Raw genomic sequence first — 20,866 nt, 5'->3', positions numbered from 1 at the left:
CAGTAGGTAAGATAATGTACACATTGATGACAAGATAACTTTCTAATGATCTAATGCTTGAGTTTGCACCTAAGTTTTGCTTTCTATGAGTTATTTGTTGGATACTGCATTCTGAAGGTCAAAGTCCACTCATAGAAAGTTCTGACATTTCTTTCTGTAAAGCTGAAGACACGAGACAGAGTGCCTAATACAGATTTTGAAAGGAAGTTGAATACTGACCAGAACCTGTGAAAATTTTGGTTTATGACATATTTTTAAAATTATTTTGTTTGATAATATCATATCTGTTTTTCACGGATGATTAACTTCAGTCAAGAGACTACTTGGGTCTATTATATGACAAAATATCACACACCAACAAAACAGACAAAATAATAATGTATCTACTCACCGTGGTGCTGCTGTATAACCTGATGACTTAATTTTATAATGGAAAACCAGTGGCTGATCTTTCATTGTGCTTTTCACTCCTATAGTAAAATAATTTAATTTACATTAAATTTTTTTTAACATTATATTTTTACAGTTAGGGTAGACACTTAATTAGGCTAGCACAGTAGAAATATTTGACATCTCCTTATGTTATAAAACACATTTATGACGAATCACTCTAAAATAATGATTACTGAGAAAAGGAAAGAAATATGAACTGTTATGTTGCATAACATCCCTCCTCCAATCATATCAATGAGTAGGAAGTTTAAATTTTGAATTAAAAGAATACTGCTCTGAGGAAGTTGTTTCATCATTCATTCACAACTGTGTTTTCTAGTTGCCTATTATATGCTTAGACTTTATATGGACTGGCTATAATGTATTCACAACTTATATTTGGAATATGGAATGCATCTAAAGAACATTAACAAACTGGTGGGTGGGTACACATAAATGTTTGGGTTTTTACATGGCTTAAGTCATTAATAATGTCTGCATTCACACTGCTGTACTAAGAAGCCTGAAGGGCAGCCTCCAGCCCAAAACTAAATATGAGCTTTTCATATCAGCAGAAACAAACTAATCAAAAAATGTTGTAAAGGGAGAAATCTTGTTGATATTCCTGGAGAAAAACTTCAGGTGCATTGGCAGTGATCTCGTGGACACATTTACCTATGCTGAGGACAGAAGCTCTCTCAACTCCCACCAGCTATCTTTTCTCTTTTTGTAGCAATGAGGCAGGAAAGGGTCCTGCCCGGGAAGCTCCCACTTGCCATAAGAGACCATAGGATTTCCCTACAGCACCTAATCTGTCTGAGCGTGAGGTGTCAACAAGAGTAGTACAGGTATCAGTGCTGGGTGTCCGAAGCTGCCTAGAATTCTAGCTAAAACACTGTAGACGCATTCTCAGAATATCATATAACACTAACGATATAGCTTTTGACATTCTAACAGCTCCAACAAGTACAATAAATATAATAAAAATGGATTATTTCTCCATGTCTACAGCTACCAGTATTTTTACATCTTTCCTAAAGAAAAGGTGATGATGAAAAAATTATTTTGTAACTATTTTTTGGACTTTGCTTTACTGTTGCTAAGCAAAAAAGCTACAAGGGCTTCAACAACAACTGGAAGTCAGATTTATTTTTTTTAAAACAGTAGGACATTGAGGCAAAAATTAACTTCCTAAACTTGCAGGTATTGACAAAAGACTATTCAGGACAATAAAAGTAACCAAAACAGGAAACCAAAGTTAAGAAAGAAAGGACAAATACAGAAAAATATATTGCATGCTATGGAAAAAGAATGACTTATGAAAAAATTAAACATTCTACACTCTTTAACTCTTTTTAAATCCAGAGAAAGTTCTCAGAGTATTGTTTCTGAAAGAAGAAAAATGCCTTATTACCATCATTTTCACTACAAATACATATGTAGGATATGAAATACTACTAGAAGTATAAAATTCTTCCTACTAAAATAAAAATATAATGAGATATATATTTAAAACAGAAATAAATACATTGATTGTATTAGGCACCAGCCAGTTGTGAGTCAGTTACTGTTTTTAAAAATATAACTTCATTAATTCATTTCAAGATTGGTTTATACTTACCAAGTGTTTTATTAGAAGGTTCTTTCATGGTTTTCTTTAAACCTTTACACAATGGAGAATTTGTCAATAAAGAACACCTGTTATAAAACCAAACAAAAAAGCCCCGATCAATGCAATGGACAAAAGCATTAGATTAGGAAAAGGTGTCAAAACTTCTTTTTAGCTGTTTGTGTGCGTGTGTGTGTGTATGTGTGATACCAGTGAGATTTTCATAAATACAAATAAAGCATAGTGGATTAGTTATCAGCTCAGATACCCAGCAGCACAGACAAGCTTTGGCCCTGAATAGATTCACAGACCATTGCATTTACATGGTAAATCCCATTTCTGTGAATATTAACTGATGAATTTATTACAAGCACTGAAATCTGCATTTCACTTCAGTGTATATTGTAGGGTTTTTATTGTCTTCAAGATGTCAGTATATTCCTAGAAATCATTTACGGGGACATGAAGGACAAGAAAGTAGTAGTCAGCATGGATTCACCAAGAGGAAGTCATGCTTGATCAACTTGATAAACTTCTATGATAAAATGACTGGCTTGGTAGATGAGAGGAGAGCAGTAGATATTGTCTACTTTGACTTCAGTAAGGCTTTCCACACTGTCTCCCATCAGATCCTCATAGAGAAGCTGATGAAGTATGGGCTAGATGAGCACACAGTAAGGTGGATTGAAAACCAGCTGAACAGGCAGGCCCAGACAGTGATGATCAGTGGCACAAAGACTAGTTGGAAGCCAGTAACTAGTGGAGTACCCCAGGTGTCAATACCAGGTCCAATTACGTTTGACATCTGCATTAATAATCTGGGTGAAGGAGCAGAGTGTACCCTCACCACGTTTGCTGATGACACAAAACTGAGAGGAGTGTCTGATACACCAGAAGGTTGTGCTGCCTTCCAGAGAGACATCCACAGGCTGGAGAAATGGCCTGACAGCAACCTCATGAAGTTCAACAAGGGGAAGTACAAAGTCCTGCACCGGGGGATGAACAACCCCATGCCCCAGTACATGGCTGTAAGGAAGACTCTAGAGCCAAGCTCTGTGCCCAGTGCCCAGTGACAGGTCAAGAGGCAATGGGCAAAAACTGAAATACAGGAGGTTCGGTCTGAACACCAGGAAACATTTTTTTACTGTGAGGGTGAGTGACTCAGCACTGGCGCAGGTTGCCCAGACACATTGTGGAGTGTCCCTCCTTGGAGATATTCAAAAGCTGTTTGGACACGGTGCTGGGCAACTCACTCTGGGTTGTCCTGCTTGAGCAGGGAGGTTGGACAAGATGACCTCCAGAGGTGCCTTACAACCTCAACCATTCTGTGATTCTGTAATTTCTCCCACTCAGTACAACTAAAGCATGACAGGAAAACAAGTAAAATAAAACCACGTCAACAAATAGCACTGTACAAAACTATCTGCCGCACTTCAGTGTCAGGAAAACAAATGCATAATCCAACTCAAAGGAAAAAAATGTTTAGTTATTCTGTACCTGGCAATAACCAATAGACTGTTCTCGTTTCCATGTAGGAGAAAATCACTCTGCTGAGTTCTCACCAATGCAGCAACATTAACTTCCAACAGAGCAATCATACCTTCAAACATTGAGGTGATCAAGCATAAAACCTGCAGCAATTATACCATAAAATAACACTCCATTTACTTCATAATTTAATCTCCAAGACTGAAGCATTTATAATGGAAAATGAAATCACTTTCTGTCATTTATGAAAACTAGTAAAAAATATCCATGGGTTTAGTCTTGCAGAGTATTAAACAGTAAAAAAAGGTTAATGCACTCCTTCAGAAGTATGCTTATGTTGCTTAAATGTGTGTCTTAACAGACGTGCACACGTACAGTCACAGAAATTCCAATACCTTCCACAACAGAGATATTTCTGCAGTAAGAGTTGTGAGAAAAGAAGCACACACAGAAGAAAGATTGGTTTCAAAGACATGCTGAGAACATACTAAGAGTTGAATTTAAAACAAAATCCTTCTTTAAAACAAAACACTGCTATGTTAAATATGTAGAAGGGCCTAGACTGAGCTCAGTTCTGTAGGAAAACTGTAGCATCAAAAATGGAGTATACAGACAAGCATGCCTTTCATTTCCTTAAAAGCACTTTTAGTGACTTTCCACAGAAATTTTCTCACAACTCAAATAGTTTTCACAGATTTCTTGGAAGGATTCAAAAGCAGCTCATCCTAACATTTGTTTGCGAAACAAGGTGTAACAATGCTTATATCTTTTTCCCCCTAAAAGATTGCCTCTGCTCCCCCAGTGGTCGTTCTTGATGTTCAGGGTACACACTGAACACTATAAAAAACAATTCACTTTTTGTTTATTAATCACTTTGGACAGTATACAAACTGTGAGAGCTTTAAAACTATCCAGGTATTTAAACTAGTAGATTCCATAAAGAAGAATCAGCCCTCTCCAGAGAAACTACTGTGTAATTCACATCAAGCAAAACAAATGTGTACATTAATCTGTAAACAAAATGTGTAATTAATATTTATTGCAAATAACTGAAAATGTAAACATTCATTAAATAAATATTTACTGTATACTCACATTTCCATTAACTGCCTTCCTTGTTAATGCACACGATCTGGCAAACCGAATGCTGAGGTTACTGTAATCTTTACCAAAAAGAACATAGTGCTATAAATTTGTATTTGCATTTCAAAAGAAAAAAATATCATCTCTAAGACAGGAAAAAAAAAATTAGTCATACTAATTTGACATCACCATAATCCACTGGCTTCAGTGTATATCCTTCTAGCTTACCCCCACATTGTAAAGTAGAAGTAGAATAACATTCCTTGCTTTAACACTCATGAACTGCAAAATCAAATAAAAATTCATTGCTAGCCACTACAGAAATCTAGTGCCGACACATCTTCTGAGACAAGTCAGTAGTGCCAGAAAAACATACAAAAATTAATTGGAAAAAACATATTTAAAAAACCACTTAGTTTCTACTGTATTCTGCTATTTCACAAATTAATTCTTATATTTATATCAGATAACAAATGAAAGCAATCTTATTACAGTGTAGTTGGATATCTTATAATCATACCTTTGTAAGATAAAAAAGCTTCTAATTCAAAGTTTGCCAAATTAATTATGAACAGGCCAGTAGAACTTCCTATCCAAAAATAGCTAGTATTCAGGGCAGAATACCTATTAAAAAAAAAAAAAAGAGAAAAACTTATCTGAGTATGATAAAGAAGCTTTTCTTGTTACCATACCAGACACAGCAATTGGGTTTTTTTAATACTTGTTACCCAGTCCCAGTACAACAACAATAAGAAACCACACAAAATAAAGATTTTAAATTTACAGCAGTTTTTTTAAATCTGCAGCTTGCTTGAAGTAAAAAGTTTCAACCAAAGTTGTTGAAGTTTTGTAAACTAAGAACAGAACACAATCCTTATCTTTATGTAAGGGCTCACGGCAAGTCAAAAACAGCATAGGAAATACTTTTTTTCAAAAAATTACTGTGGCTTGTAACAGTTGGGAGATGCTGTAAAAGCACTGTATACACGAAGAGTAAATTCAAACAAAGGGGCAAATCCACATATATTCTTACTTTTGCCACCTGTAATATGAACACACAAAAAGAAGTGCAACTTAAGGTGTGTTTGTACGTAGTTAAAGTACAAGAGAAAAAGCAGCACAAACTAAGGTGAAAAAAACGCAGGCAAGCCTCAAATGTCTGTCCCAGTCTGTGCTTAGTGGCAGTAGTATTGCAGTTAGGAAATGAAATCCAGCCTTCACAAACGCCACAGAGTAGATCAACTGGTTACAATTTCAGTCAACACCCTGACAGAAGAAATGTTATCAAGCATAAGGTGGTAATAACAAAATAACAGTTGTCATTATCAAAAAATAAAAATGTTTTGATGCCACAGTAAATAAAAATTGACATCAACATTTTAAAAAATTTTCCAAATAAGAATGAGTAGCCTTATTGGTTTGATTTGTAAAGCCAGACCACAAGAGTTGAAGTAAGGGTATGGAAAATATAAAGCTGAAACTGGGCATGAAAAGACTCACAACAGTGGCTTAATACTTTTTATATTAAAAAAGAAAGGATAAAAAAAAAACAAACCAGAAAAACAGAAACAGTCAAATACTTTAAAAAGCGGAGTGGGAAAGACAGATTCAATTCTAGTTTGTGATACTTTTATGTGCTCTGTATAGTTTTATTTGTGGTTTGCACTACTTTCATGCATGGCAGTAACAGACTGATTTAATTTGTGAATTCTCTGAATTATTTATAAAGAAGTGGCACTATCAAGTTATTGTGAACAATGATATCAAGTGATATATACAGGAAGTTGATCTCACACCCACTTTACAATAATAAAATGCCATCCACTGTGATGAAATTACTCAATGTCAAAAAGCTTAGAGAAGTATGAGACCCATAATTTTTTGGACATCAGTGTTGCAAAAATGTTTCATTGTTGCATATCATTGCAGGCAGGAAAAGTGGTAAATCAGGGACTGTTCAGACAAATCTGAACCACCTGTTAAAACACATGGTAATTTAAAAATTAAACAGAAAAATACTTCTAAATACAGAACTCTAAAAGCAAAAGATAATGGAACTGGTTTAATAGCAAAAATTTAATGGTCATGGCTGTTTATAAGCAGAACAAAACCTCCAACTGTGATGTAATAGCTGAAAAGGTAAATTGTCCTTAGATGTACAATACCACGCAATATCAGGTGGATATTGAAAAGTGACGTTATCTCAGTTCAGAAAATTATTTCAATTAACCTACTACTGTGGATCCATTTCAAGCAACCATGTCCAAAAAGGGCATTGAAAAAGAAATTAGATTGAATTTCAGAAAAAGTTCAAAAGCAAATGTTAAAAATGTTACAGAAAACATGCCTTATACAAGGTGCAAACTGTTTTATCCAGAAGTGTAGAGATAACTTGTTCATGAGCTAAAAGTTGCTATGCAAGGAGGGAACTTGATAGTAGCTGCCTCTCGACTGTCAGAATAAAAAACATAGTAAGAGCCAATAAACGTACATGAAAAGAGGGTAATTCAGATTAGAAGTAAAATGGAATGAGTTAGTTGCTGGAACAACTTAACTAGGGACATGGTGGATTCTTCACCACTGGAAAACTAGCCATCTTTAAAGATGTTCTGTAGTTAAATCAAACATATAGTTTTGATAAAGACGAAGTTTTGATGATCTGAGAGTGGTATTATACAAGCAGTAAGACTAACTGACTGTAAGAATTCATCTTCTGGCCTTAGAGTTCTGACATTCCATTAAAGTATGTCTCAGATGTACATCTTAAAAATCACCATTTCCTTCCTCTCAATGGTAGTCTTTCTGAAAACGTAGGCATCATGAAAATAACTGTTAATAATTCCTTCAATTTGACATAGAGACAAACAAAATGATCCAGGACTGCTGGATATTTTTCTTTGCTGTTTATCAAAAATTGTTTGTATATCTAACCAGAAGATTAATCAGTTATCCCTGTACAACCCACCACGGGGCAAAGGGTGGAACAAGAGTTTCCTAAAACACGGTGTGGTGAGAAATTTATCCAATGACAATTATAAATAACAACAAAACCAAGTTGTTCTATGAGACAGTTTTTGTTGCAGTATCCTAAACAGATAGATCCCCAGGTGCCTGATAATATGGTTAAACTTCTCTTCAGGAAAGAAATGCAACATAAGGATTAATTTAGGTATCTCTCCTCTGCCTGGCCAACCAATTCCATGGAAAGGAGTAAAATCATGCTTTGAAATGTCTGTGTCTCTGACAGAAGTTTGGCTAGAACAGGTTATGAAGTTCAAAAGTTATTTAAATTTGGAAGGCAAACTGACAAAGGCACACAGTGGCTGCATCAGACTTATTTCCTTAAGAAAGCAAACTAAAAATTTGGCTTTTTAATTCTAATTGGCTTCTTAATTATTTTTTAACTGAATTTCCTTGATCAACTGGTATCAATAGATGCTAAAATGAATATTACCAATGCCATTTTTATAAAATTATTTTTCCGACTAGAAACCATTTTTAACTTTGTGAGTTTGTGTATATTATCTGCCTACAAGTAGGCCACCAAAACCTGCAGATCACTAAACACATTCTTTGATTTTCCTATTGCATTTTTAAAAAACCAGTAAGTTGCAGTGAAAATAATCCAAGAACCAATAGGAACTCCTAGGAATAGATTCCAGTCAAATACCTGGTGGTATTTTAAAGGACTTACATGTTTTCTTGATTATGGAAACATACTAAAAAGTCACAGTGTTCAATTAAGAGGATAGGCAATGATGTTTCCACTGATCCTTCTGGTCTCATGTTGTTTGTTTTGCAAAACTTCGAAGTATTTTGCCCTTCACCTAAGGAAGACAATCAACAATATTAGCTATAAAAAACCAGTGAAATAAAGGAAACAGATAGGAAATAAGGGAGAATTGGAAGTAGTAAAGCAGCATGAACTAAGACCACACTCAAGAAGTTTCTATATCAAAAGATGGATATATCTTAAGAGCCAGCCCTCTTGAAATATCTTTCCTCATTATTATGTTATTTTTAGTACTGTCTTTTAAATACCTAGAGATAAAATCCAAAGAGCCTACTTAAGAACTAAAAAGGATTTGGCAGAATGTAGGTGAGTTAATCTCAAAAAGTGACTCTGAAAGCCATATTCCAACAACCCTTAAACAAGCTGGGTACCTTTCCACTTAGCCTGGACACTAAAGTTCCCTTGACACTAAAATTGCCACATAATCCAAAACCAAGATGGAAAGTCACCTCAGTTTCACCTTCCCAAGGAGTCTCCAATCCGTTGTGCATGTGCAGTTCACACCTAGGAACTACTAGCACCAAATTCAGCATTAGGCACAGACACTACATCACTCTCTTTCAAACATCTGAAGATGAAAGTGACATCCATATATTTTAAATAATAAGAAATGTATCAGTCTTTCTCATTAGGTTAGGACCTCAGGATTATTGAAGCTGGACCACTAGGCAGCTAAGAATACAACAGTCCTTGGAGCCAGAAAAAGAGCAAGCAAGGGAAACCAGATCTCTCTTTCCCTAAAGAAATCTCCCTCTTGCTTGCCTTTAGCAGGACCCCAACTCACTTCAGCTAGTGTGCAGGTAGTCTGAATGCCTCATTTGGGAACATGGAATCACCTTGCTGAGTTTACCAGTGCAGTCTTTAAAGACTTAAATACTCTGTGTTATACCACTAGAAATACCACAGCCAGAGAAATATCATATCATGGAAGCACTGGTATGGATTAAAAAAATAAATAAAAAAAATAAATTTCTAGAAGCTTTAGAGGTAACTGAGAAATGGTACTCCACTTAAGACAATGAATGAAATTTTAGGCACTGGTTCTGTTCTCATTGAAGCCTTGGGCAATTAATTCAATAAAAAACAAATAGTTAATAGTTCACATGATGCAATGTTTTATAAGCCGATGAATTGGTCAAGATTTTATTACAGACATACATGCATAATTTTTTCCAGATATGCCAATACCCAACTTCATACCAGCTTCAGTAAGAATTCCATGCCACAGTCTGAGACTCATAACTCTACAACTTATAATAAATTCTCATGGTATAAAAAGCACACAATCAGTAGCCCATAACAACTAGAATATACCATAAACAGCATTCTAGAAGCACTGTGTTACCTATTTCTTTTCCAGATTTCCACACTTTATTACAGAATTTCTCTTGCTCTTTCTTTAAGTTGATATGTGCTACACAACGGTAATTATGATGACTGATTAAACTGAAGATCCAAAGCTGCAAGAAAAAGAAAAAGCAATTTCAATAACCTTTTGACACTAAACATAAAGCTTACATGAATACAAACTAAAGGTCCAATCTTTAAAGCTGTTGATGTAACTAATGAATTTTTGTATCTGGAATCTCACCTTGGACCAGAAATTCAATTACATGCATTTCTAAGATTATCAAAGGATATATTCAATATTAGCAAAAGCAGCCATTATCAATTCATACTGCACATCTAATTCCCACATGTTTATGTCTTTGAAAAAAATTCCTCATAGACTATTTCACACAATTAAAAGTCACAGGTAACCTGCATGTAATTGCTCACTGAGTCATGTACATGAATGTCATTTATACCTTTCTCTTTTTAGGCACCACTATAGTCTATCTTTAATTTCCTTCACAATTCACTGAAGGGTAACACTGAACAAAACAGCTGGAAAATCTCATGTAAATATATTCTTAACATTTAAGAGGAGGCAAAATGCATATTGACTTTTATCACATTTTGTTTAGAATTCCAACATGTTGAAATCACAGTCTTTTCCATTTATTGTCATGTGTTTCATTCCTTGGCCAAAATAGAAGAATCCTATTTTTCACCTTTTTTCTTTTAAAACAGATATATTTCTAGCCTCTCAGTGTAGTCTTCTTATATAATCAGTGATTGTGCTCTTAAAAACTTCCCTGGTTTTCAGGAAAAATTTCCATTTTGTAATAGGGGTCTTATATACTATATATGGTTTATGCTCAAAGCATTGAATTATGCTTACTAAAATAACTGTTGTAACAGTTCAAAACATGTATGCAGATTGTGAAGCTTTTTTATAGACAGATACATTAAACATAGTTGACTGTTTTGACATAGAGACTAAGTTTAATGGGTAATCCTTACCTGTCCCTCAGCACATCCAGTAATAATCTGTTTATTTTCTTCATCAATTAGCAGACTTAGCAAAGGAAATGCTGCTTCAAAAAAGATAAAATTATTTCCAGAGTAGACACAAATCAGATATTTAATTAAAATACATGATTCAGTATTGAATCCTCCTATTCATAAAGACAGTTGAAAGAAACCCATTACTGCAATTCTTACGGTTGCACAATGTTATTTGTGCCTCAGCCTTTGTGTTGCTAAGGGCTTTTCCATTTGTCTATGAAAAAGTATATATAAGAAAGAAAACCTACCCGTTAGTACTCCTGACTGATATATTAACTGGCCGGTAGAATAGTCCCACACCTTTAGGAAAAAAAAGTAAAGATAGTCACCTACTGAGATCTTTAATGAAAACACAAACTTCAATGGCCATCATGTGGTGAAAACACAGAAATGCAGCCATTGAAAATGATGCAATATGGTAAGGATTTTTTGCAGCATTTTTTTCTAACTACATAGGGCTTTGTTTAATTGATAAGTATCCGTAGTGAAAAAGGTGAAACTCACCTGGTATGGATACACAAAATAATTATTATTCTCTTTGCTTAGGTTGATCTCTTAGGGGCTTAAGCTGAATTAATGAAAGACATATTTGAACTGGTTCTAGATTTCATATAGGAAGCTTGCATAATTTCACAACTTTCATATTGGGCTCTGGGATAAGAGGTCATTAGTAATAATAATGATACTTATTATGATCTACAGACTCACATATAAGTCAGCTTTCATTATTAACATGACTGTTTCTAAGTGATGCATTCTATGTCTAATAGTTGATTAAGAAAGCTAAATAAAACCAATTTTTTCCTCTCATGTTGTTACTTCTATGAGCTTTCCTCTCCACAAGTAATTCCACTAAATTTATCACAGCTATCACAGCTGGGATTGAAAAAAATCACAGCTAGACAGTCCCTGCTTTCTGAACATGGCTGGGAACCTTTGTTTAGCTCCCAAAGTTTTCTCTTTGTTCTTGTTTCATTTCTCTCTGAATGTAAACATCATTCTTCTGAAAACCTGTTTCCCAAGATCTTGTTTCACAAATTCATCTGAAGAGCTTCTCATCTGTTTCACTTCTTTAGCCAAGTAAAAGGGCTAGGGGAGTGTAAGGTTTTGGACACTGCAAGTCCTGCAATCACAGGAGCCAACTATCATAGACTCCAGCATGACTGCCCTCAGAGAATTACCCCTGACCTACAGAATAAGGCAGAGAAAATAAAACGTGAAGAATTCCTTACTAAATTATTTGAGAGACTTGCAAAATACTTTCATTTGATTGTCATTTTAGTCCCAACATTTATCAAGGTTAAAAAAAAAAACAACCAAAGCTTATTCATTAGGATTTTGTATAATTTATCAAGTCTTCATTATATTAATATGAAGAAGCATATGGATCTTTTCCTTCAGTCAAATTTACCTTGATTTAATTTCTTACATCGACACAAACTAAATAGGAAACAATCAATCAGTAAGTCAGAATTATTAATATTTCCTAAAATTCCAATTCAATCTTTGCATTTTTTTGTCCAAGACCAGGACAAAAATCAAAATCACATTTTCTGAAGAATAGAGAATTATATAAAAATTAAATTAGGGGGAAAAAACCCAACCCAACCCAAACCAAAAAAAAACGACCAACCTTTGATATAGAAAACTTTAATTTTACTTGAGCTTGTAGAACCAAATGTTTGGGTATGTTTAGAATCATACAGAGGACAATCAGTAGTAGACTAAACTGTATCTTAGATACCCATTTGAGGTACCCATCCCAGTATCGCCTGGGAGATACACCTGGGTTCACTCATGCTCCTTGTCTCCCCTTACTAAGTTGTCTTCAGTTGCCATCATGTATAGCAGCAGCAATCCATGATGTCATCATATAAAATGTTGTCTGGAAAAAAATCCTACCAGTATGCAATAACCCGGCCATTGCATGCAATAACCCAAACCAATATTCCCAAAAGGGAAAATTCCAGTCAATGTCAGCAGACTCAAAGTGAAATGCTTTCATTCAGTTCAGCATACCTGAAACATTTCAGTTACAGCCAAACTGATCAAAATATTTTATTTCCATTTGGCAGATGATAATAATCACCAAAGTTAACACTTCGCTGTAGAAAGTTTTGAATATACAAAACCTGAATTGTTCTTTTAAAAAAAGAGTAATTAATTTTAAAAATAATTTCCCAAGCAACTCTAAGAACAATGTCCTGATCTCTATAAAGTCAAAGATGATTTTTGCTTAATCTTCAGAAAATATTTAAAGGGAAATAAAGACTACTTCACATATTCACTAAATTACATTTTTTTGAAGTGCAGCTCTACAATTTCCTTGCCTTAAAGGTTCTGTCTTCTGACACTGATATAAGCATATTTTTCTCCCATGTGCAAAACTCAGCAGCAGTCACTGGAGCCAGGTGGCCATCCAATTCAGCTAGTATATCTTCATTCTGCGATTAGTCAATGCAAAAGAAAAACAGATTAGACTTCAAACTAAAAATGACAATTAGTTGAATGTTTTCATAATTAATAACTGTTGCTAAAAATTGTCAGATTTGGATTCAAAATATTATTTCAATAAGATTTTTCTTATTGAAAGTGCAGCCCTGTGTATCAGCCTGCTGGCAAAACCATTATGTATTACATTTGCTTCTTCAGAATGAATGATATAGGAGCAATTCTTCAGATGTCCTCAGAATGTTTTCTTCTTCTAAGTTATTGAGATATTGTTTCATTTCAACTTTTTTAATATAGTCTTCTATCTGGTATATGGTGCATTATCAAGCATTAGTTCATACTTATTTTCATCTATATGAGAAAAATGAATGCTCTTGCTTAATTATACTGACATTTCTGTACCATGGTTTTACATGAAACTGAATCAGTTAAAGAAATACCAGTACCATGGCTACAAAGAATGGTATCTCACCTTTGCACTCAACATGTAGATCCGACTTCCAGCACATACCGCCACTTGTTGATCATCTGGACTAAATCTTACATGAAGAACTGTTCCCAAAAGAGTTCCTATAACAATTCCTTGAGGTGTTAACCCTGCAGCAATTTAATTGTTAATGAGACTCAATTAAATATAAAACTGTGGTGCAGTGAGATTCTTACAAACTTTGCATAGCAGTTATCTAACCACGGAGCTATCCCAGCTTCTGTCAGGAAGATATACAGAACCCACAGTTTACTGATACCAGGTTATTGGAAAGCAAAGCACAGAACTGTGCACCAGCAGGATTCCTCCATCTGTATTGTTGCCTAGACATGGTCTGGTACTCTTTGAGATACTAACAAAAGGTGTGCCCACCAAATCCTGCTTCCACCAAAGACTGCCAGGGACAGTAGGATGATGTGCCCAAGGAACCAAGTAATGCCATGTTCATTTTGGAGGCAAGAAATCCTGACTGAAGCCCAGCAAAAGAGGGGTTTGAAAAATACTTCTTCCAGGAGAATATCCCAGCCACTCAGCCATCAAGCAAGGGGGACTTTCCTTCTCTTGGTTTTAATTCTTCTGTGGGAAAGGGCTGAAAAGAGTAAGTACACCACTAAATATCATTACAGAGTAGGATGATGAGACTAGCTTTGAGGCTTATGTTTCATCCCTCTCTTCACGACTTCATTGTGGTCACCTCAATAGTTCAAGCAGGCTGGTTTCTGCAGATCCCTATTTTATGATGCTACCATTAACTATGTGAGGAGATTTTGGACATCTTATTAAATTTTAGGATTTCATAGGCAACAAATTAACTAGGATACAGGCACAACTAGATGTGTCCTTTTCTAGGTTTTATCCTAGATGTTGTGGAGTGTTTCTACCATTGATTAATGTGGTCTATCAGGGTGGAGAGACGAATCACACAAAGAACTCCTTAACTATCTTGACACAGTTCGTAAGAATATGGTCAGAGAAAACATGCCAAGACCATGCAGAGCACAGTCTGGCAAGAGAAAGACTATACAGCATCTGCTAAAGAGCCTGTAGATAGAGAGAAAAAGAGAAAGAAAAAATCCAGCAGCAGAGAATCTGGTTCTCATATGTCTTTGTATTAAAACTATACATCCTTTTTATCTGTCTGCTACTAACCGTCTATTCCTAACTTCCATTTTTCTTTCCTCCAAATTCATAGTCCCATTTTATGCACACTCCCTGAAGCATTATTAGATTCTTTATGCTACTCTTACATGGAATAAAATGTAATAATTTCATTTATTGTAAAAGCACTTAGACTGTTCAGTTTTCTTTACAACATTAATTTCCATAATATGTAGATTTGCAAATTCAACATGGAGTCGAGTACAAGAGACAACTCCCACACATTAAATCATAGACAAATCTCTAACTACAGGTAACAAGGAGGAAACTTTTAATAGTGTTCGACAATGCCATGCAACTCTCAATACTGACACCAAAGCAGGACCATAATATCTCTCAGTTATCATGCCATAACAACATATTTTGGACAGAGTGTCACTGGGACTCCAGTGAGTCGTGACTCTGGCACTCTTGCTCCCTTTCTTCCACTTTCATTATTCCTCTACTTTCCAATTGATTTAAGCTTGAAGAGGGGTTAGCACTGCTCCCTAGAATCTAACTCCATTGGTTGAGGCTCCAAACCAAGATGGCGGTCAGGATACTAGAACTTCTGCTTTCCTTGTGTTTCTGTGTGTCATCATAACTCTCTTTCAGTCATGCACTCTCCTCCCACATCGGATGACACAACAGTGTTCCAGACACAGACAGAAGCAGAGGCCGGACCAGAGAAAGCAGGATATAAAACACTAGTTCTGCAGATATTCCAGAAAAGGTAGCATTTAGTTATTTCGGCACTGCATGGTTAGTTATGCAGTGCTGCTATGATTCAGAATTTTCCTGTCCGTTTTATTCCCCAGCGGTAGAACTAAACTGCCTTTGCAGTGCTTCCCTGCCTTTCCCCCAGGTTGCCAGGACCCGACGATTCCCGCACAGCACCTTGGCCAGCTCCCGGGGCCGCCCGCCCCCGACGGCCCCGGCAGCCCCGGCGGCCCCGGCAGCCCCGGCGGCTCCGGCAGCCCCGGCCCAGCCCAGCCCCCGCCGCGGGGGCTGCACCCGCCTGGGGCGTGCGTGGGGCCGGGTGGGCGACGGGGACGGCGGCGGTTGTTAATGAGGGGTCTGCTGAGGAAGTGCGACGGCCATGATACTTGGAATTTAGAAAATCAAAGGGTTAACTGGTTTTGCTTAAATAACTGCATTGGTGCGTAGGCTTCCATGCCTCGCCAAGTAGGGGGAACACTTGTAACCTTGGTGGTCATAGAGGAACTCAAACAAGGAACTTCAGGGACTGATAACGAAGAAACAAGGAAGGCTGCAAAAATGGAAGACTGCCACAAGCATGAAGTCAGCAGAATTCACAGTAACTAGGATAAAGGTAAAGATGGTAGGGGGAGATCACAACCACTGACTCAATTAAAGGATGAACTGCTTCACCCCTCCCACACTCCTTGACCATGAGCTGTAAAATGCAAGAGCACCATAACTTTCATTCGAGCCAAGGAAACTTTAAGCCAATGAGAGCAGGTCTTCAATGAATAATTATAAAATGACTGCCAATGATAGTTGTAAGGGGGAACTTATAAATGGCATATGTAAACCTGAATTGTATCAATATTCTGCTTGCTTAATTGTAGGGTGAGCTAGTTTTGTGTGGAATGCCACCTAGCTCCCAGCTTTGTGCAAATCTGTAATAAAGAAATACCTCGATCCTGTGTAGAAGAACCCTGACTTTTGGGACAACAGCCAGATTGGCTGGACTACTGGCCTGATTCAGCTTGGCATTGCCAAAGAAGAGCAACAGAGAAATGAAGCACTATTTATCACTGTTAGGGCTGCTGATTCTGAGTGGCTAATGCATGCTACGCAGAAATAACAATCTTTTTATAGAAGTCATAGTGGAAGAAAAGGAGGTGCTGGGGGATTTGTCTTCTAAGGCAGCCGTTGTTCAGAGACTGGCTGGGCATTGGTCTGCTTGTAGGAGGTGGTGAGTGATTGCCTCTACATCACTTCTTTTTTATATATATAATATGTATATGTTACATAAATAATACTCTTACCTTCTTGCACCTTCTGTGTACATTCATCAAGATTCCACACTATCACACGTTCACGAGAAGCAGAGCAGACAAGAAGTGGATTGATTTTACTTCCAAATGACACCGTAGAAATTGAGTAAAGGTGTCCTGACAAACGTAATGGCTGACAAATGTAGATAAAGAAGAGTTAAATGAGTCACTTCAGACTAAGATTATGAACAATACAAAATTACAAATGGATAATGTACATGCAATTAACAAAACAGTAACTAATTTTTCTTTATTGTTTCAAAATTCTTCATAGCAGCTTGCACGGTGCAGCGCTTTGGCTTTTCTGAGGAAAACAATGTTGATAACACACCAGGGTTTTGGCTGTTGCCAAACACTGCATGCAGAGCATCAAGGCTTTCTCTTTTCCCCACTCTGTTCCACTCCCCCTACCCCCAGCAAGGAAGCTGGGGGTGCACAAGAGACTGGGAGGGGTCACAGCCAGGACAGCTGACCCCAACTGGCAAAGGGATATTCCAGACCATATGATCTTGTGCTCAGCAAGAAAACTGGGATATTGGATGAAGAAGCTGTTGGAGATTTGGGGGGGTGTCTTCTAAGGTGGCTGTTGCTTGAAGCCTGTATGGGGATTGGTCTGCTTGTAGGAGGTGGTGAACAATTGCTTTCGTATCTCTTCTTTTTCCCTCTTTCCTTCACTTGTTAAACTATCTTTATCTCGACCTGTGACTTCTCACTTTTGCCTGTCCGATTCTCGCCCTCACCTGGCTGGGAAGGATTGAGCAGGAGACTGGGTGATGAAACATCTGCCAGCCAGGTTCAACCCACCACAGGAGTTTATATTATTCTCATCACAGTAACAAAGCTCGTAACAAATGCTAGTATCTTCCCAGCATTAAAGTGAAACCTGACACTCCCACACGACCCTCAGATATGATTGTTTTTATCTCCCTTTCAAATCTTCTGCTGAAAGAGCAGCTTGTGAAGGGATGTATTGTGGTTTTACCTGAGCAGTCGCTGCATTCCAGATGCACAACTCATTCCGATGCAAAGGGAAAGCACAGTGACGGTGACTACACGCCAGCTGAACAAGGGACTCCGACGGTTCGGATTTAAACAAGTGTTTTTCGCAGACAACCTGAGGATCGCAGCTTCCTCCAGAAGAACAACGCTCCCCCTCACTTTCCATCCTCCGGCTGAAGAAAGCCCCGCGGCGGAACACCTCAGCCTCACCGCCTGCGCCCTTCCCGCCCGACAGCGCGGGTCTCCCCGCTCCACGCCGCCCGCCGCGGGGGCACACCTGACGCGAGGGGGCGGAGGGGCCCGCCCGGCTCCGCTCCCCCCTCCCAGGGAGGGGACAACGCGTCCCCCCCGCCTTACCCCGGCCCCGCCGCCTCCCTCCGCCGCCCAACGGCCGGCCCGTTAACCGGGGTCGCCGAGCGGGACAACCTTCCCTCAGGGCCCCGCGCGGGCCCGCCCGGGCAACGGCTGAGCGCGAGCCTAACGGCTCCGACGTCCCCCCCCCCCCCCCCCCCGCCACTCCCTCCCGCGGCGGCCACAGCCGCTTGGGGCCGTGCTCTCGTTCTCCAGAACATGGCGGCGGCGCCAAGGGGCGTTAGCTCTCCACAGCCCTGCCCTGGGCGGTTGGGAACGCGGCGCGGCCCAGCGGGGCGAGGGAGGTGAGTGTCCCTCTCAGCTCCGCTCTCCTGGGGGAGGAAGAGCACTGCGTCCGGCTCTGGGCACCGCAGCCCAGGACAGAGACGGACGTGTTGGAGCCGGGCCAGAGGAGGGACACGAACGCCTCCCGTGTGAGGACAGGCCGAAGGAGTTGGGGTTGTTCAGCCTGGAGAAGAGAAGGCTCTGGGGAGATCACACAGCAGCTGCTGAATATATAAAGCGGGTTTGTAAGGAAGATGGAGAAAGACCTTTTACCAAGGCCTGTAGTGAGTGACAGGACAAGGGGCAATGGTGTTAAACTGAAAGAGGGTAGATTTAGATTAGGTGTAAGGCAAAAATCCTTTCCTGTGAGGGTGGTGGGACACTGGAACAGGTTGCCCAGAGAGGCTGTGGCTGCCCCATCCCTGGAAGCGTTCAAGGCCAGGTTGGATGGGGCTTTGAGCAACCTGGTCTAGTGGAAGGTGTCCCTGCCCATTGCAGGGGGGTTGGAACTAGGTCATCTTTAAGGTCCCTTCCAACACAAACCATCCTGTGGTTCCACGATGCAGCGGGCACAACACGGACCAGCCCATGACAGCATGTGGAGTAGCATCACCGCAAAGAAAGACAAACCTCTTCCTCTCACCAAGTTTGTGGATGGTGCCAAATTGTGTGTGTGGGGAAGCAGTCACCACGGTGGCAGGCAGGGCTGTCAGTCAGAGGGACTTGCCAGGCAGGAGAAAGAAGCTGACGAAAATCTCATGGAGTACAAGAAGAGTGAGTGCAGAGTCCTGCATCTGGCACAGCATAAGCCTGTGCAAGAAGACAGGCTGGAGGATGGCTGGCTGGGAAGCAGCTCCGCAGAAAAGGATCCGGAGATCCTGCTGGACAAGCTGAATATGAGCCACCACTGCGTCCTTGCAGCAGGGGCAGCCAACTGCATCCTGGGCTGTATTGGTAATAGAGAGCAGCCAGCAGGTCCCAGGAGTGATCCTTCCCCTCTCTTTGGCACTTGTAAGACCATGGCTGCAGTACTGCATTTTTTCCAATTCTTTTCACTGTAGTTTATTTTCATCTTTCAATGTTTGTCGCTACAATACTTTCAACAACTTACTCTCCATAACAACTAGGGAACTAGTAGAAATCCGAGGAAGTATTGGAGACCTTGGACTGATTTCTCGACAGATCAAACAGGAGTTAGAACACCAACTCCCTTCCCGCAGCTGGACCCCGAGCCAGCAACGTTAACCTGATGGAGAACAGTTCAGGCAGGACTGGACCACCACTGCTTTTTGCCCTTCCAGTAGGTGCTGTTACTCCTCAGTGGCTGAGATGCCAAGACATGACAAGAAGCAGATTTCTACCCTGTTGGGACAAGGTGGCAGCTGCATGGACACACTGGTGACGTTTAAGTGTGCAGTGAGAAATTTATACCACACCACACCCCCATAAAACCTACCTCCTGGCGATGTTCAGCTTCTGTGCAAGACAATGCTAAAAGACCTTGGTTCCAGCACGTTCCCACAGCTTGGGTATCCACCCATGTCAAATGGAACGGACAGCCCCGTGAAAAAAAAAGGCTGTTAAAATTTTAGGGAAACACTAGTTCTTTATCATGTCATGCTTTTGTGTCCAGTCGTATATTTCTATTGGTCTCAATACTCAATCATTGCAAGAACAATTTTAAATAATGAGATTTATCATCTTTAATGTTTTAATGTGTTTTAAGCAGTTTATAAGATTGAAATTGATTTCAGTAAAACTCAAATTTAACAGAATCCACATTTGGTGGATTTATGCAGCCTGTTTGCTTGAGGTGGGAATTGAACAGAACAAGTTACGTGGGTTTTAGGAAATCAGAGAGCTATGGTTTGAAGGCAGGACATGAGCTCATTCGCTCTGTTACTACAGGACCCTTGAGGTTTTTACATACGCAGGTTCTCTTGAATCTCTCAGTACACAGTAACGCTCCACACAGATTTTTTTTTTTCAATTTCAATCCTTCAGTCTTGCTCACAATTTTAAAGAGCTCAGTCAAGTTAAGGTAACTGTGTTGAAATCAATGGGTATTCAAAAGCAATGATTTTTTTTCTTCTCTTCACACTGTGTTTTTCGGTTCTGTGATCTTAGGTGAAGTTTATGCTGATAGCCACATAAATTGTCACTAATTGTTGAAGGGCAGCCTATCCTCCAGTAAGTGTATTACATCCAATTTCGGTGCAGATAACATGAGATTTCTCTAGTTTTAGGATTTCATTGCGAAAAATGCTTAGCGTGTTGCAGAAAAATCTAGGTATTCGGTCCCTCAGTGTCACACCATCCTCCTTGAATGTGTCATC

The 20,866-nt window shown here is 39.0% G+C and overlaps 1 protein-coding gene across 1 annotated transcript in view; it reads right to left on the bottom strand.

Moving 5' to 3' along the window:
• Window positions 1–18,060, bottom strand: part of WDR27 (WD repeat domain 27) — a 131,257-nt gene extending 113,197 nt beyond the window's left edge. The window contains exons 1-13 of the mRNA XM_075042083.1: window positions 17,878–18,060; window positions 16,887–17,028; window positions 13,720–13,844; window positions 13,127–13,240; window positions 11,045–11,096; window positions 10,752–10,822; window positions 9,751–9,865; window positions 8,307–8,439; window positions 5,133–5,236; window positions 4,625–4,692; window positions 3,539–3,672; window positions 2,054–2,130; window positions 392–470 (exon numbers count right to left, since the gene is read on the bottom strand). Coding sequence (XP_074898184.1) covers window positions 392–470; window positions 2,054–2,130; window positions 3,539–3,672; window positions 4,625–4,692; window positions 5,133–5,236; window positions 8,307–8,439; window positions 9,751–9,865; window positions 10,752–10,822; window positions 11,045–11,096; window positions 13,127–13,240; window positions 13,720–13,844; window positions 16,887–17,028; window positions 17,878–18,060 — 1,397 coding nt within the window. The remainder of the gene's footprint in view (window positions 1–391; window positions 471–2,053; window positions 2,131–3,538; window positions 3,673–4,624; window positions 4,693–5,132; window positions 5,237–8,306; window positions 8,440–9,750; window positions 9,866–10,751; window positions 10,823–11,044; window positions 11,097–13,126; window positions 13,241–13,719; window positions 13,845–16,886; window positions 17,029–17,877) is intronic.
• Window positions 18,061–20,866: the final 2,806 nt, after the last annotated feature.

This window comes from Buteo buteo, chromosome 12, assembly GCF_964188355.1.
Source record: "Buteo buteo chromosome 12, bButBut1.hap1.1, whole genome shotgun sequence".
NCBI classification, from domain to species: Eukaryota; Metazoa; Chordata; class Aves; order Accipitriformes; family Accipitridae; genus Buteo; species Buteo buteo.
Note: the sequence above shows the minus strand (reverse complement) of the source record. Positions and strands in the feature narration are given on the sequence as shown.